Source organism: Lonchura striata, chromosome 4 (assembly GCF_046129695.1).
Source record: "Lonchura striata isolate bLonStr1 chromosome 4, bLonStr1.mat, whole genome shotgun sequence".
In the NCBI taxonomy this organism is placed as follows: domain Eukaryota; kingdom Metazoa; phylum Chordata; class Aves; order Passeriformes; family Estrildidae; genus Lonchura; species Lonchura striata.
Genome location: NC_134606.1, coordinates 5,589,374 through 5,608,175, shown reverse-complemented (window position 1 = coordinate 5,608,175; position 18,802 = coordinate 5,589,374). Strand labels below are relative to the sequence as shown.

The window sequence follows — 18,802 nt, the reverse complement described above, 5'->3', positions numbered from 1 at the left end:
AACAAATCCATTCATTACCTGTTGGGCAATCGGATCCTCTTGATGGCATAGTTGCAGTCATCTACTTTATTTCTGGCTTCAAAAACCACTCCAAAACCTCCACGACCCAGACACTGAATTGGTTCAAAATCTGTCAGATATCTGGGAAGAGAGGGGTGTGAGGAAGGGACAGAAGAAGGGAGGGAGGATAGAAGAGAAAAATGCATTAGTATAGATAGAAAAATATAAGTAATTTATGGCCATGACTGAAGTAGTTCTGTGCAGGCAAAACATGCTGAAGGACTTGCAGAATTTCTTATTTTTCCCTGCTCACCCACTGTAAGCAATTTCCTATCTATGAAATGGACAGTTGCTAAACATGTATTTATGCAGAGCCTATCACAGGCCAGCAGGATCCACCCTGCATGCACTGAACAAACTGAAGAGGTTTTTCAGAACACCAAGCTGCATGCCTACTGGATCCTGAGTACAGAGCCCACGTTTCTATAGCTGAATATTTTCTAAATCATGATTTGCCTTTAACCCTACTCCAAATAACTGTTTCTGCAACTAGTCCTTCTGGTCCTGATGTTTTTCCCTCCTCACTACAAATCAATTAATTCAAAATCAGCAAAACATCCCATCCAGAACATCACTGTTCTTATATATCACTACTTTTCTTACTCTTTCTCATTTTAAACTCTCCAGTTCTTAATTTCATTGAGTTACAAACGTACAGGAAATGGTCACATTTGCTCTGGAGCATAATGGCATGCCCCTATTAAGCCTTCTGTCTTAACCAACTCCTTTGTAAAACCCATAAAGGTTTTATTTCAAGTATAGACTGTTTATTCTGCAGAGTATATAAAATGTCATCTGTTTCCATGTGTAACTGCCTTTCTCTGCCTTACACCATAAATACAGGAACAGATGGAGTAAACACTGATTAAGACCTACAAGGATCAATCTCCCATTTTTCTTATCAGCAAATACTTCTGATCACATGTAACCTGTGGCCTCTCTGGAATTTCTGAGACTAATCATAACTGCAATCTCCCATGACTGATGGGGTCACAGAGTCCTTTGTGCCAGTTGCTGATTATCCTGGGAAGTCAGAGGACTGGGAGTTCCTAGGTAAGAACAGGTGAACACCTACTCTTTCTATCTCCAGACAGCATTAGTAGCCACACTGATTAAACACCTTGTTTATGTTGTGTTGAACAGACCTCACCTTGACACATATCCAGAGTTCTTGGCATCACTCCAGCTGTTGTCTTTAATGTCTCCACAAGTGGGCTCATACTTACAATCAGTCTGACACTGTGTTTCAGACTCCTTCCGCAGCTAACAAGGATTTCCAAAACAAGAACAAAACAAACAAACAAACAAAATCAACTCCTTGAGTGCCTGAGACTAGTTTGTACCCTAGATATGGCATTAAATAAATATCTCCAGACACGTCAGAAGCAGTCTAATCTGCTTGCTGAAGCAGTTAAGCAAATTGTATGAGGCAGCTGGCAGCCTTCACATACAGATTAAACAATAAATTTAGGCTTTTGATTTTATCATCTCATTAGTTATTAACTTATTAATATTACTCATTGCAGAGTCCAAACTGAAAGAAACAGCTAAAAGAATTCCTTCTGTATTTGGGATTCCGAAAGAAATACTTACTCTGCTGTAAGGGTGGGGATGGAAGAGTTTGCGCACAATAAAGGTCGTGGCCACGATACAAAATAAAATGGTGCCAACAATTTCTTTCCACCAGTGAAGCAGAAGAACAGGATCCTTTTTGCGAATGTTCTTGTAATTTGTGTCCTCAAAAAATCTAACAGTGATCTGGTTGCTACGTTTATTTCTGTCCCTCTTGTAGTAGGGTAAGTAATAACCATTATCTGTGTATAAAACACAAAGAGAACACAGATTTACTTGCAGGTACCTACAAAACAACTTTGGTTTCCCATTAATAGGTCTCCTCAACAAACATGGGGTGCTTTTATTTCCACACCCCATGATTTTAAATAGCACATAAGCAAATTCAGTTCATTAAGGTTGTGGACAGCAATTAGGTCTCTCTAGCTTTAAACCAGAGTATCTTCCATATGGACAACTTGTGACAACCATCCTGAGTCTCCAGCACTGTTAGTAAATTCTGAAAAAAGTAATTCCCCAGATTTTTTCCACTTCAAACAACTCTCAGTAGCAACAGCAGCACACACAGCGGCATTTCAGTGGCAATCCCTGGCACTCTGTTGTGCTTTATGTGGCACTAATTGTACCTACACTGTAATCTGGAAATCCTAGTTTGGGCAGTAATTTCCTAATTCATTAAATATTAAAAAAAATTACACATATTTAAGGTCTAACAAATGGTCATTTATTGGCATTCACAGATAATAAAACCTGGGTATTTGAAACACTTCGAAGTCTGAAACTTCACTTACCATATGGGTACTGCAGAACTGACAGTGCTCCATTGCTGTATTCCTCATGAGAATACTTGTCATTGCTGAGACACTTATCAAACTCATCAGAGCCCACCAGCACTGGAGTCCTGGAAGGAGAATCTAAGCACAGAAAAGACAAAATTCTCTGAGCTTAAAGTACAGACTGCTTATTCTGCAGAGTATATAAAATTGTTTGTAAAATTATTTTCTCACATTAATTTAAAGAGAGCTCCAATTGCATAATCTTACAAAATGCCTCTTGAATCAGGCAATGAGAAGCAAATTCCATAGAAGGAAACATTAAGAAAGGTCCTTTAAGGTAACACTTACTTAGTACTTCTTCCCCTTGACAAGTCAATTCACTCATATTCACCTCACTGCAAAAAATTTCTTCCTCTTTTTGTTGAAAAATTTGATTAAGAAGACCCAGCATTTAATTACTAATAAAGACCCTGTCAAATCCATAGTAAAAGAAAACAGACATTAAAGATTTAACTAGAAAAAAATAAACACTTAATAAAGCACAGAGATACTCCTGAAGTAGTTTACAGTTGGAAACATCAAACTAGCTTGAAACATACTGGAAACCAGAAAGACGCCCGGTCTTTTTTGAACTAAGGTAATAAAGTAAACTCTGAATTGTTACTTACGGATTAAAGGTTTCCATTTGATTTTGGGAAGAGGAATAATTGCATTATCATTCCTGGATTCCAGAGCCTTTGGGTTGGTTGGGAATTTCTCAGAAATTCTGACTGATGATTGAAGATACAACTGGCCCCTGAACATACCTAAGCAATAAACAAGGAAGCATATTAGTCTTTAGATTTGGTTCTCTTCATCCCTGGAATAAAACTACCTAGTCAAAATGGTTAAACACAAGTTTGAAAATATTCCTTCTTATTCTGAGAACCTGAGATACTGACTTTGATTGCTAGGCTGGATGAATTCAAGTAACATCTTCCCCCGTTCTAGGAAAGCAAGAGTTCAGGACATCTCATTTTTACTCTGGAAAGCTGGTGCTACAGGAAAATGCCAGAGCTGTAAAGGCGTTTGGGATTTGCAGAAGTAAGATCTCATTCAAACTTCCTACTCTTGCTAATGCTGCACAAAACAGCCATTACCAGAAAGGCTGCAACAATCTGGCTTCTTCCTAGTGTTATTCTTTATATGTTATTCTAACCATTAACTGGAAAAGTACAAGGTGCAAAGACTTAAAAGAAAAAGGCCTAAGGCAAACCAAGTCTTAGAAAACTAAAGCACAGAGGCAGAGAGTTGAGGAGGAGGACCCTGAGCCACTCTATTTCAAATAGTCACAAACCACATCCAATGAATCCTGACAGCTGGATGAAATCTAAGCCATCTAAAAGCTTATCTGAATTTTCTTCACAGTATGTTACTGCAATCAGAGTACAAATTAATGGGCAATAAGGCTGCTTTATTAGCTGCCAACCTGTCTTCTGAAGTTTCAAGACTTTTAGTCATATCCAATGTACTGAAACTACAAAGCAATGAACACTTCAGAATCAAAACGGAAAAGATTTACGGGTTTGAAATCTACCAATACAAAAAGATTTGCTTTACTACAACCTCAACAGTGAAATGAATAATGTTTACTACAGAAAATGCTGCAGTTGGTGTCTCACCCAAATAGACACTGGATTCTGTGGCCCCTCTGGCAGCTTCCACAAGGTCTTCCTCATCTTCCAGTACCTCATTATTTGCTGTGTAACTCGTGTCATCAAACAGACTGATTGGAATTACTTTGCCATCCTTAAGCAGCCATGCAGAAGCAATTGGAGTGCAAAACTGAAAAAGAGAGAAGCAATTGGAAAATGAATGTTGTATTAATGAGCTATTAAATGAGAATAATAAAAAAAAAAATGCTTAATTTTCTTGTTTAAATTTTTCTAACAGATACAGCAGCTCAAAGTCAGAACTTCAGTTAAAAAATTACAAGCAGATGTGTGCTCCTTTACAAAGACAGTGCCTGAAACCAAAGATGAAAGACATCTTCAAAACGTCTACTTTTGTGATATTTAATATTGTCTTTCCCCCTACCTGGTATTCCCATTCCAGATGTCCTCCTCGTCTGTTAAAAGCCATCACCTTCCAGTCAGCCACAGAGACCTTTATCACTGTGTCTTTCATCATAGCTTCCTGCTCATCCACATCTGAAATGATTTTTGTTTCTTCTTTGTCCATAGTTGATTTAAAATTGCTCTCAATGTATCCTGCTCTAGTTTCAATATCTGGGACATAGCGCAGCTCAAAGTGACCAACACTGAAATTCCACCTCAAAGGAAAAGAGAAAACCTCTGTAGAAAAAGCTTTTATATTCAAAGGAAGTCCCAAGTCCTCTGTGCAGAAGATTTCTACACTGAATTACCTATATTTGGCCCATACTTCCACAGTAAACTCTCAGACTGCCAAATGAACAAAACTGTACGGGGAGAGCTAATCCAGAACACAAATCAAACAAGCTGAGAAATGCTGTCCAACATGATGGGTGAACTGAGAAAAAAAGCTGGTGAAGTAGGGCCAATGGCACTAAAGGCTTAGTGTATGAAGGGGAAAATTCAAATCTTCAAGTATTAGAGCCGGATCTGCCTAGTAAGAAAACATACTGTGGCTGATGAAAGCAGTAAGTACAAAGCTGCTAGGAAGCAGCATTCTAACAAGCCACTTTTCACTAATTAAGTGTATTTAACTGGAAACAAGATTTTTCAAACTGAGAAATGAACAATCATTTTTTTGTTTAATCCCACATACAACCTAACACAGGTCCCTTGACACGAAAGCAGGACTGCTCATGTCCCATAGGTTAACATCAAAAAAAGACAAATGTACAATGAAATGTGTAAGGAGCAAAGGTTTCTTGCATAGCAAAAAAATCTTCAATTCTTGTAAACCTACAAAGATACAGATGGGAAAAGCATGGCATGTTTGGACAGCAAAAAGGGGTAAATATTTCTTGAACAGTGTATTTGGGTACCCAAAGCTTCTTATCAGTCTGGCAACCACCAGGAGCCCAAACTGGCTCTTTAAAGAATTTACATCCCTGTGGTAAAAGTTTGGCATATTTTATACATTCAGTCGATTTATTAAAGACATTACTTTTTATTACTTTTTTTTCCTCCGGATTAAAAGCCCAGATGTTTCCTACCCATTCCATGGCACCAGGAAAGCACCTCTGTTTCTCACCACAAAGACAGGAGGATTCTGGGACACAAGACTAAATACTATGGTTTTGACATACCTCTCCTGGCTAATATTTGTCACCAAGAAACACAGAAACCAAGATTTATCCTCTCAGACATCTGATCTGTTACTGAGTTCTCATTAGGTTCTCTCTGATAGGCTACAAACGCACAACTTGTCACATCCTGCTGCAAACAGAAGAGGGAGCAGGGGAACAGGGAATGACTGGTTCTCCACTATGTTGCCGGGCAGTTGCTTGTATCTATGTACAGAACCCATCTTTTTAAGTCTGTGTTTTATGAAGTGGGTTTGTGTTTGATTTTTTTTTCCCAGAAAATATGTGTCTGTAATTTTACAGAAATCTTGATGTATTAAAACTTCATGTGACAGCATTAGAAAAATCACAGATTGAATCAGTTTCTACAGCTTAGAAAGAACAAGCCACCTACATTATAGAATGAACAACATAAATTTAAGAATGGTTTAAAATACCAACTTAAAATGAAAACTTAAGACATCATGCATAACCTTCCTCCCCAGTAACAGCTACCATGAGCAAGTAAAGAACTTTCAAGGGAGCAGATTATAACAAGACTTTTACACTGTCTCTTGCACAAAAGCAGCAGTTAGAACAGACGTAGTGACATTTGCCCTGCGCAGTACAGCAGTGACAAACTTTCCCGAGGTGAGCAAGGACAAGGGAAGCAATGTGATCTGACTCCTGCCTTTTCTGCCTCACCATCTCTACGGGAGTGTTCCTGAACAGTTCAGACTCACTTCTCGTTGCCGCTGCGCGGCCCCACAGCCCGGACGGTTTTCTGCGTGCGGTGCAGCAGGAGCGTCTCCTCCTGCTCCGTCTCCTCATCGTCCCAGCGGCGGCAGCCCACGGCTGAGCAGATGTACTTCACCTGAGGACAAGGCAGGCTCATTGTGTGACTTCAAAACAATTATAACCAACAGCAATATTCAAAGCTAACAATCCTTACAGCCTGCTCTTGGCTGGCAGGCAATTTGGAACTCTCTGACTTTAGATGTTTGACTGAGGGATGTTGAAAAACCTGGTTTTAGAGATAATGGCTTTTCAGAACAAAAACTTTCAAAGAGTTCCAGAAAGTTTACAGTCTGCGGTATTTTGGCTACCATGTGAAAATATTTTTTATGTACTTCTAACACAAAGAAATCTGAGCTCTCTCTTTTCCCACTATTTCTATGGACATCAAAAGAACATTCCTGCAAGAACCAGAGCATAATTGTGTTTTCATGTCATATTTGTCTCAGCATAACTCTGTCAGCTTCAAATGAAATACTATTGATTTATTTAAAATACCACAATACCTTCCCCCTTTGCCTTTTCAGCTACTAAAAGAAAACCTTAATGAACCTCACAGTCACAGTTTCCAACAGTCCCAATCTCAAACAGAATCTGCATTATATGGGTAATGCCAGAGAGATGAAACTGCACAAACTCTTAGGAAGGAAGAGTCAGGCACTATTTCCTCTAAGAGGCAGCTTTGCTACTGTGCGCATAAGCCAGGAATCAAAATTTCTGAGAAATGACAATTTCCTCTTCTGAGCACTGGAGGAGAAGGAGCCTGTTGGTGCACAGAGCCCTCTGCTGCCAGTGAGGAAACCAAAAGGAATTAATGAACTCTGGATTGGGGTCTGTGCTCTTTTGTCACTAGTGATGATTCCTCACCACACCACAGAAGTGCTCCAGATTAAAATGTATGGTGAAAATGAAAGAAAAACAAAACAAAACAAAAACAAAACAAAACAAAACAAAACCAAAACAAACAAACAAAAAAAACCCCAAAAAAACCACCTTGATTTTGTTGAAAACAAACACTGGAAAGTTTTAATATTTCTAACTGAATCTATTTTTTAACTTGCTTTAAAATGCAACATTTCTGAAATAAAAAAATGTCTCTTCTTCACTACACAAAGTATTTACAAGCACTTCAATGACATCTGACATTTAACTTAACTTTTAAATATGACTTTAAAACATAAGGAGAACTTCTTTAAATAGTGAGCACACTGACAAAAACCAGAAGTCCTAAACTTTTGCATATGCTGAATTTTTTCTCTTCTCAGTAGTTTTGAAAAATTTGAAATTAGGTTTAACAAAAAAAGGTGTCACCTAAAGTATTGATTGATACACAGTGAGCTGAACTGCAGAATCTCCTTCAAGCAGAGCCAGATGATAAAGCTGAACTCCTCCCTCTTATCCTCTCACTATGCTCTGGTGACAAAACCCCTGTCCCTTTGCTTGTGCTGGCTCTGGCACACCCTGATCCCCAACACAAAACTAATCCAGTAAAAAGTGAACAGTGCTCTTCTGGGTTAGCAAGTGGTGAGACAAGGGTTAAAGCCAGCACAGGGTGCAGAGCAGGAGCTCCCAGGTAGGAGGAGATTGCAGTGCCATGCCACCTACTGCAGCCTATGAGGCCCAGGCTCTGCCCTTTGGTGCCCTGCATTTAAACTCTTGAGCTGCACCAAAGTTTAAACCCCAGGAGCTCCCTGTTTGCAAGGCAGAGCTCGAAACACACAGACACAAAACACCTTTTCAGGCTCTTACCTTCCCTGAATAGGAGCTCAGCCCATAGGTGGTCAAAGACTTTCCCCCAACTAAGACAACATCCTCGCCGAATTTGTAGGATGACTCGAGAAGAGATTCAACCGTGAAAGGAACGGCTTCCATGCTCTCTCGATCCCGGTCCCACTGGAAGAGGTCCCCATCCAAGGAAGGGATAATCATCTTGTTTCCAAACACCTAAAATAAGTGAATTCAAGGTTAGCTATGATTTAACCATCATTTTACCAAAACACACAGACCACAAATGGCAACAAAATTGCTGTATAAGCAAGTCTAGTACGTTATGCTCCAGTGTCCTAATGGTTTTGTATCTCACAGTCCTATTGGTTTTGTATGTCAGAGTCCTATTTTTCAAAGTTATACTGAAGACAGAAAACTTTCAGGCATTCAAATCAAATCCCTATTTCACTATTCTTAGTTAAAAAACAGTTCAGTGTGTGACACTTCTTCAAAACATTTGAAAGCTCGATGAGTTGACAGGTTTCATCCAAAACTGCAGAAAATATGATGTGGGTTGAAAGCAAATTCTCCAAGAGACAGGCACCGGTTAAAGTGCAAAGTTTTGCAAATTATTTGTGATAGTTTCAAAATAGAGTGATTTTAAAAGTACAACTGAGGCTGTTTTTATGATTAATGTCTATTTCAGAATATTCAACTGTCTGTAAAGCAGAGAGAGCAATTATCACTGAGATCAGAGCTCGCATTTCACCTTGGCCTCTCCAGACAGTTAAATGTGATTTCCCCTTGGAATTTCTTATCTTTAAGCACACTGTTCCTTTAAAAATTGCCTGGCTTTTCCCTAAACACACAAGTAAGGGGATACAATATTTCACCATTACACAGAGATTTTCAAGGAGATCCTAGTTCGGAAGTATGAGTCATTGTCAGGGAGTACTAAGGGACTTATTAAGAAACTCATTATCAGCATGATGGACCGTAACTAATGCTGTGGAGCCACAGTGGCTGTGCCCATCAAGAACAGTGAGAAACTGTAATCCACATAATCTTAGCTTCTGAGGATATGGATTAACATGGGAGGTTTTACTGCTTTTTCAGAACCTCTGCCCATTTGGGCAGTATCCTACAACATAATTACATTAAATTCGGATACTTGACACATTAGGAATTAAAGATTGCTTCTGGTACACCTGTATTAGTCACTTGGAAAAAAATATCCCTGCTCAGACTCCAAAGCATAGATGTTTATTACAAAGTGGTACAAAAGATGTAGACGGTTTCTTGTTGTTATTATTTCTGGAGCTACTGTGAGGATCTGAAACCACATCTTCTGCATGATTCAAATTCCATGTAACATGGAATTTTTATGCCTAACTGGGTCAGAGTTGAGAAAAGAGCATTAAGTAAAGTTAGGATTCACCTGAACAGGGAGGGAAAGACAGATGTTGTAGATGTGTGCATGTCATGACTAGTATCTCTTCATACACTGTTCAACACAGCTCATTTACAGAGAAAATTCAGGTGAGTTACCCCACACTGCTGGTCTTTATGATCCCTAAAGGATCCAACACCAATGCTTTCCAGCTTTGAAAAGCCTCATGATGACAGACAATTGAAATAAAAACTCCTCTCAGGAGCACAATGTGTAATTGAAGAGATGATAAAAATAAGCTCCTGAGATTAGCTGTGAAGCTCTTACAAAGCAAAACTAGGTGTATTCTTTCAGATATTTACCTTATGGCAATAAAGGCCAAATGTCCTGGAAAAGACACTGCATGTGACACACAAATGCTGCACTATGGCCTACTATTGGGGAGGAAAAATAAACACACACAGCCCTATGCACATACACACAGAAATAAACCAACAAAAAAGGAAATATTCTGGTGAGGAGTGTGGCAAGTCATTTGTAGAGATCACCTGACCGGTGGACAAACAAAGCAAACAAGGTTTATATAAAGATTCATATTCAAAAGCAACCTTGTGGTCTTGAGAAACAAGAGACTGAGAAGATTTGGAAAACACATTTTTAAACCCAAAATGCCAGTGCCAAAACTGTAGATGTAACCATGGTGGAAGTACCTTGTTAAAACATTCAACACAAGAGGAGTAATGCCACAAAATATTTCTGTAATATATTCTTTCAGAAGCCCATAATAATTCTGATGACAACTTTTAGCCTGTGCAGCTGTTACTTTGCATTAACAAATCCTCTGAATGGATCTGCACATGATCCATACACATGCAAGTAGACTGAAAGCCTGGCCAGTATGAGAAACTCTGCTCCAAGGGCTGGAGACCATTCCATGGTTTGTGGAGAATGGAGACAGTGGTGTAAACTGCCCAGGAATTGCTGCTGAGCATCGAAGACTCTCTGGGGGTAACTGCAAGCTCTGGGGACAGCGTGACACATGCCACCTTATTTGGGAGAGTGCCTCTCCTGTCCCAAAGCTCTCCCTCCAGGGCCCGAGTAGGAAATTTTCCACCAGCAAACAACACACATATATTGGCCATTCCTAGGAACCACACCCGAATTTCCAAGATGCATGATGCTGACTCAGCAACACACACCTGCATACCCCCAAAATATGGATCAAATCAGCTTGTGGCTTTGAAAATTCCCTGGCAGTGCTCTCTGCCTGCTTGACTGTTAAAACCTCAGTCCCCACAAACTGCAGAGGACAGAAGACACTGTTGGTCAGCTCTGCTGATCACCTGTCTGCGCTCCCAACCTTGAGGGCATCCTCGGGAGCAGCACGTCCTGGTGACATTGGGAGGGAAAAGCTGAGAAAAGACACAGCTGCTGTCCATGAACACATCAGGGGAGGGAGCAGGGGCAGCAGGAAGAGCTGTTGCAGTGAAGGACAATGCTAAAGCAGGAATGGATAAACTGTCCCTATGTGCAAGTGAGAATTTGGGTTACTTACCATCACAAACGAGCTATTTCACTACAGGAACAGAAAAAAAATTGCCTTAAGATTACTTTATAAGTGGATTACATGACACAGTGCTGACAAGAGGTAGCACCTGATTACCATGAAGGTCTTCTTTTAACAAAATAGCTTTATTTGAAGAATGAGGCAGGTATGCAAATGTGCCACTTGCATGTGCCCACAGTCACGTATAACAAAAGGCATTTGTGGCCACTTGTGGTGACACCGTTTTCAAAAGAGCAGTTCAGCCAGAGGCTTTGGAAGGACATTAATAACAGCAACTATCTGAATTATGCAGCTCATCTCTAGTACATGAGAAGCAGAAAAGGGACTTTCCTTGAAAGTACTAGCAACTAGCATCGGCATGCAGCTCAGGTAAAGGAATGACATCACCCTGTATCTCAAAAGCATTACCTCATCTCCTAATCCAAGGAGTGAGTCACCCAGGCAGTCAGCTGCAAATCTCTTGGCACAGAAAATGTAGGTTACCACGATGCACTTACACATTCCTCTGATCTGTCAATGTAAATAGCTATTTGTTCAGCTTCACTGGTCAGCAATACGGTACATAATTGTTAAGTGGCTTGTCTTTCAGAAGTAACACTCAAAAAAAAGCCCCCACATTAAGTACGGAGCCCAAAGAGGCGCTGCTCTTTTGCTCATTAAGAGTTTGCAGCCCAAGTTCTCCATTGGCTCTGCGCGGGGCTCTGCAGCCCTATCAGCGGCGCGGGCTGCGCAATCTCCAGGCCGACGGGTGAGGTAATGCAGTTTCTAAAAAGCATCCACAAAAAAGCAAAAAAGGCATAACGATCCGGAATGGCACACGCTTCCAGGGAATTTGCTGTCTAGACTCTTTACTGGAAAGGAGGGCACCGTACGCCAGGTGCCACGGAGGTTGATCGGTGCGTGAAGCCGCTGATTTACAGCGGCGGAGAGAAGAGAAAAAGAAAGGAAAGGAAAAATTGTGTAAACAGAGATCAAAACAAGCTGAAGTACTAAAGCTTCCAGGAGCTGTTTAACAGCAAGTGTGACATTCTACCCCCTTCCTAAGGCTCTTTATCGTCTGAAACAAAAATCAAGCCTGCTCACGTGCAGACACATCTGAGCCCAGTCTGGTGCCAAAACAGTCAATATTATTGTTTACAGATGGGCTGGACTATCTACTAACTCCAAGGAAATAACCACGCACAAGTGAAATATTTTCCTTAAAATAGGATTTTATGTCTTGATGTTTTTCTAACACTTATGCTTGTAGTTCTCAAATCTCACTGTTACTATAAGCTGCAAGAGCTTAATTCCAATTACTAATTAACTAAAACCAACCTACATGATCTTAAGTGATAAAGGTACCAGTTTTTTCCCCTCTATGATTATCCCTACAATAGGATCACTGTAGCAAACAGGATCAAAGCCAATATCAAGCATGCTCTTAAGCAAACTACTCGCTGAGAACTATGTCTTTTAAGCCTCTTTAAAATTAATCTAGGCAATATACTAAAAGTCACATATGGCAGCTTTATTCTGAAGGGTAGAAACAAGAGTCTGCACAAAGAAATGTGGGAAAGTGAAAGCAAGCTGGTATGCTCCATATTAAAAAAACAAACAAACAAATTAAAAACATACACCCACAGACAGTAACACAGGTATTCTTACTGTAATTGTTTTCAGATTTTTCAGATAATATAGATAGATATACATACACACACAATTTTTGAGCTGTCCCTAGTTTGGGCTGATCTGGAACTGATTTATTGTCTGCTCTTTTTTGCTATGCATGCAGGAAGATTATCTGCACAGAGACATTGGCTTATGACTTGTTCCAATAGAAGAGGTTATTTTGCCTCTTCACCTTAGATTTCAGGATGCTGATTCATCTGTTTTGCCTCCAGCTACCTGCAGAAATCCTGAAGCACAGGGCACTACGAGGATGACAGTGTACTATTACTACCAGGCAAACCCTAATCAAACAGCAGCACACAGGGATGAAGGGGCCAACCAGAGTCTTCGAACTTCTGCAAGGCCCACAGCATCCCCACTTCCTAAGAGAACAAAGACCCAGACATAAGCACAGTCTTTTGAAAAATGAAGGCTGTTGAGCTATTCCACTGCCTAAAGCACTGGTGAAAGAGCGAAGTATTCTTCAAAGTACTGTTCAACCAGCCAGGAAAAAGAAAATTGACTGTGAAAGGAAGTCCATGATTTAGATCAGTAAAACAACCTGGGACATGTTCAAGGGCAATGAGGAAGCCAAGGCAGGAAATACCAACAGGTTGTTGTTTGTCTAGAAAATTTTTCCTTGTGAGTACCATTACTTCTGATCTCAGCATTACACTTGTTTATGAAGTGCATACCTGTCCTGACCTCCTCCTGTGGCTGTTAAGCACTGAACATGTCCAAGCCATCTCTGAGACCAGGACTCTGAGAAAGACTGCACCTGGCCATCAGATAATCAGTATTTTATTGAGCTGTTTACAGACGTGGGGTGAGGTGGCCTTCCTCCCCTGCAGAGCTGAGAGCCAGCCAGTGCCAGGGCGGCACATCAGAGAAGCCATGGAAATAGGTTTCATCTCAGCTGGGCTGTGACAGCCTGAAAGAGCACACCAGGTCTGCACAGCAACAGTGAGCAGAGATGTTTTTCAGAGCTCAGGCTGATTTTTACCATCAGGCTGTACAGCTCACCCAGCAACAGTTTACAGCATCTATCAAATGACCAAACCTGGTCCCTGCCTCCTGCCTGCATTAAGAACCTTCTGATACAACTTTGTATCTATTACAGCCTTTCATCTCCTTCCATCATCCCCCACACTCCACAAGCTGGTAGTTTCTATTTCATTTTTCATGAATACATGGAAAAGAGTAATAAATTCAACTTTTGTGGGCCTATATTATCTGTATGATGAGTGTGTGAAGTGATGCTGTAACCCTTTGCCTGGATGAGTACTAGAGAATTTATTTCAAAACTCCTTTCTTCTCTCTTTGCAAAGCAACACCTGCAACATCCTGCCGACAACTTTAATAAAAGACTAGAGCTGGTATCTCTGTCATGATTCCACACTTCAGATCTGATCAAAATCTGATCAGGTGTAAGCACCAGAGTCCCTGCAAAACTGTCTTTTACACAAACAGTGTGAAAAGCAACAGATGACAGCAGCACAGCAGCTTGAGACTTATACCCTCCTTTCCCACCTCAGGGGCACACTCCCTTGTTCAGCTTGAGTTTGCCCTTAAAATAGTTATTCCTGCTCTGCCCTCCCCTGAAGGGCCATAAAGGAAATCCGAGGAACTGCAGTGTGCTAACTAGACCACCCCAGCTTCAAAAGAGATCAGGAACCCAATACTGTTTGCTGTGCAATCACACAGACCCTTCTCTGAAGACAAGCAAACTGAAATACCACCCTTACTTTAATCATAGTCAAACAAGACTTGGGGTTTTGAGATACAGAGATGCCAGCCTGCTCTGCTGCCATGGTAACAGACTTTTAAAAACTGTTCTCCTTAATAATAATAAAAACCCAACTGCATAGTGCTTTAAGAAAGACTTTATTTTGACATTATTCCATCCCCCTCTTTTACATGGCAAGTTTTATTAATAAGACTACAAGTCTTCTGAAACTTAAGAGCAGTGCTTTCTGAGACAAACTGGTGCTGCTGTTAGCAAGCCCATTGCTGAGCTCCTTGAAACTAACAGCACCTCTGGGAGTGGATTAGTGGAAAAAAATTACCCAAAGCCTTGCCTTTCCAGAAACAGGCCCTGCACAGTTTGTCAGTCACCATGGCAAAACTGGTACTTGTATTTTGTTTGCAAGGCTTTGGTAGTGGGGGGCTACACAGGTGGGAAGAACTTCACACTGGGGCAAGGGAAGAGTGTGGTGGGTCCTCCCCTAAGGAGGAAGAAGTAGCAAAGACAATGTGAGATGAACTTACTGCAGCCTCCATGCCCCATCCCCCTGCACCACTCTGGGGTGGAGGGAGAGAAAATCAGGGTGAAGTTAAGCCTGGGAAGAAGGGAGGGGTGAGGGGAGCGTGTTCTTCAGATTTGGCTTTATTTCTCCTTATTCTACTCTGGTTTTATTGGTAATAAAACTGGTTTCCCTGAGTCGAGTTTGCTTTGCCTCTGACAGTGTCTCGTGTCTCTCCCTGCCCTTACCTTGACCCAAGAGCCTTTTCAACAGATTTTTCTCTCCCCTGTCTAGCCGAGGAGGGATGTGACAGAGTGGCTTTGGTGGGCACCTGGCATCCATGCAGGAGCAATAGCAGGAGGCTGTGGCACTTAAGGAGACCAGGATTCAAACTGATCTCAGCTGGACCGTGTGTGTTTCTTCCCCTGGCCCTGCATGAACAGGATGATTTTGCAGACAAGGACACAGAGTCCATGTGAAAAACTAAGTCCCAGAGGAAGTCCTATAGAAAAAGAGCCCGATACAGGGGGAGAACAGAACACAGCAAATCAGTCACCTCTTTCAAGGATGCAAAGAAAGAAACATGCAGTGAGTCTGACAAAGATTAATAGTTACCTCCTTATGGAGCACAAAGTCCAGAAGAAATTAGGAAATGAGATGTCAGTGGCTGTGCTGCTAGAGGAATGATTTGCTAAGCTGTATAAATCGCTTAACCCTTGAAATGGGCCTTTCTTTATAAAGATATAGCCTGAAAGTTCGAAAAGGGCGGAATAAATTACTTTTTTTTTTTTTTTTTTTGGTACTGGTTGGCTGAATTCTAACTATTCAAGTTATCTATTACCTGAAACAGGTATTTGTCTAGGTACTAGAGTTGATCCATTTTAGTATCTGTAAACACCAGAACTGCTAAACAGCCAAAACAAAACATGCAGTGGGCCATATGCAATTAAATTACAAGCTCTCTTCCTGCCCTTATCTAGACCCAGGAGGTGAGGAGTCCAGACCACAAGATTTGCAAGAAGTGGCTGAGGGAGCTGCAGTTAGTTAGCCTGGAAAACAAAGGAGGCTCAGGGAAGATCTTATTGCCCCCTACAACTACCTGAATGGAAGTTTTAGCCAGGTGAGAAGAGTCAATCTCTTTTCCCAAGAAACAAGCAACAGGACAAGAAGGAATGGGCTCAAGTTCCATCAGGGAAGGTCTAGATTGGCTGTAAGGAAAACTTTCTTCACTGAAAAGATGATCAAGCATTGGAACTGGCTGCTCAGGGCAGTGGTAGAGTCACTATCTCTGGTGAGATGTAAAAGCCTTGTGGATGTGCCACTTAAGGATGTGGCTTAGTGGTGACCTTGGCAGTGCAGGGTTAACACTTGGACTCTCTAATTCTGTAATCTCAGAGGTGTATCCCGACCTAAACCATTCTGTTATTCTACTATAAAGAGAATAAAAAACCAGAGACAATGGGGATGGTAAAAAGCCTTTCCAATATTTGCAGCATTTTGACTATGGCTGTGAGCATGAGATGAAAGCTGGTTGTATGCAGAGCGACTCTGAGAAACATTCCTGGCTTTGCACAAGGCAGAACATAACCTGAGGACAGGTCTCAGAGCTTTGGTATCACACAGGCCACAATATCCTGTTCTGCAGCTGCTCACATGTCCCCTAACAGAAGCTGTCATCCTCCAAAACATCCTTAAAGCAGTGAAAGGAAACGTGCCAGCATTTCCTCAGGGCTTTGTTGGTGGTAACTCCACGTATCAGCGAGGCAGCCACAAAGCTGCAGCTACAGGAAGGCTTTTGGGTTTTTAATTGAACAGGACACCAAACTAAGAGGACTGAATATGGGCAGTTTCAATAAATACATAACACCACTTACTTAAGCGATAGCCCTACTTGTGGTAATGGTGTGATTGTGCTGCACCACATGACCACTAGTTCACCTCAGGCAGTTGTCAGCAATTCCCTTTTTCTTCCAGTTTGCCATTTCCTACTAAAAAAGTTGCTGTGTTTCCTATAAAAGCTCAGCTTCCAGATATCAGGGTACTTTAAAACAATCAGTTTTTTGTAGATCACTTTTTGTCCACTAAATAACATTAGAAGTTTATTTTCAGGAGAATTGTAAATTGCATTTTTGTTTCATCAAGAAAGCAACAAAAATCTGTACTCAGAAATCCACAGGTCTCTCTTGTGAAGTTTCCCAAGCCTGTCACCTCTTCATGCACATGTGTGTGTTTCCAGCAACAGAACTGAAAAGAACCACTTATACCATCAGGAATGCTAACACATCCATGCAGTTAAAGAGTAGTCACATCCATTCTCTTCCTGCAAAACACAGGCTCCACTCCCCTTGATAGCCCTAATAAGCCTTCTCTGCCTCAATTGCAATTAGAATTTATCTTCCTTTGAAGTATAATTCTGGACACTCACTTCTTATTCATTATGAGCTTTTCCAGAACCATTTAAGACACTAATCTGTCTCTCTCTACCCTGCAGGCAACATGGAATCACATTTCCTTCTCCTGCAGTGGAATGGAGATAGCAGCTGATTCCCTGTCATGGGATATCTTAGCACACAGTTTTCTCAGTTTTAAACTGGTCACCTCCAACCTTCAACAATAAATCCACTGTTATCAATCCCCACATCTTGTATTTCAATTTAGCACAGTTTAATTTCATGTCTGTTACAGAAAACCTCTATGACTGAGAACCAGCTGATGTGCCAGTCTTCCTCGGCAGGAATGACACCTCCAACTATCTAAGCATCTGCTGGTTTTACATGTCTCAGTAGTACACAAAAATAAAGGTCACTACAGGACACTAGAATACTCTTTCAGACAAGTAAAATTATACCAGTTTACCTACAAGGAAATGTATTTTCCCTAGTTTAGTCACCTCAATAACCAGACCACTGATCTACCCTCTCTGCCTGCTTGAAAACAGAGGCAATTCAGTGCTTCATGTCTGCTCAGAACATGTAGCTGGAAAGTAATTTTACAGCATGAATAGTTATGTTAAAAATTTTATTCTTTGTTGAGTAAAACTGTCCTTTAAAAACCTTTTGTACACACTCAAACACCTCAGAGAACCACCTGCTATTCTATGTATATGAAATTCTGACTCCTGCGAGCTGCCTGGATGGTGCACAGACTCTTCCAAATGCTAAGCAGGAAAGATTATTTCTGTTGCTGGCGTGTCCCATTCCAGATGTTTTAAGATGCACCCAAGATTAAGAGTTAAAATTACTAACAGTGAACTAGACAGAGGCATTCTTTTTTAAGCAGAATTCAGAACAAAGACATTTTCTCAGAATGTCTGTGTAGTTTGAAAAGTATCTCCTTTTTGTTTGGCCAGTGAATGTTAGCAGAGTCAGAACAGTTTTATATAGGATTAATATAAATTCCTAATATTCATCACTGCATTTAACAGCTGCTATAATAACCTCTTCAGTGAAAACACTCAAGTGTCTGACAGTCTTAAGTGTTCCCCACCCATATCCAAGACAAACACTATCAGCTTTTCCTTGGATGGTATTTACAGACAGTGACTCAACTGAAAAATAACTATAATAGAAAGACATGAACCAAGCAAACTCATAAGTTTTATTCAAACTAAAAAAATACTGCTGTAAGTGGTTGGTGAAACTTTCCTAATTCTTTCAAAGACACTGTTAAATTATTTACCCTCCCTGAACCTCTGGGAGGGCACAAAACAGAAATCACAATTCAGGCCCCTCAAAGGGCATTTTGACCTCCTGCCTTGCCCTGACGCATTTCTATGTGGATTTTGTATTTTTT

The 18,802-nt window shown here is 40.8% G+C and overlaps 1 protein-coding gene across 1 annotated transcript in view; it reads right to left on the bottom strand.

The window, feature by feature from the left end:
• Window positions 1-18,802, bottom strand: part of EIF2AK3 (eukaryotic translation initiation factor 2 alpha kinase 3) — a 41,120-nt gene that overhangs the window by 11,286 nt on the left and 11,032 nt on the right. The window contains exons 3-11 of the mRNA XM_021535741.3: window positions 8,203-8,397; window positions 6,402-6,532; window positions 4,485-4,719; window positions 4,070-4,232; window positions 3,077-3,214; window positions 2,424-2,546; window positions 1,654-1,874; window positions 1,211-1,323; window positions 19-141 (exon numbers count right to left, since the gene is read on the bottom strand). Coding sequence (XP_021391416.2) covers window positions 19-141; window positions 1,211-1,323; window positions 1,654-1,874; window positions 2,424-2,546; window positions 3,077-3,214; window positions 4,070-4,232; window positions 4,485-4,719; window positions 6,402-6,532; window positions 8,203-8,382 — 1,427 coding nt within the window. The 5' untranslated portion in view covers window positions 8,383-8,397. The remainder of the gene's footprint in view (window positions 1-18; window positions 142-1,210; window positions 1,324-1,653; window positions 1,875-2,423; window positions 2,547-3,076; window positions 3,215-4,069; window positions 4,233-4,484; window positions 4,720-6,401; window positions 6,533-8,202; window positions 8,398-18,802) is intronic.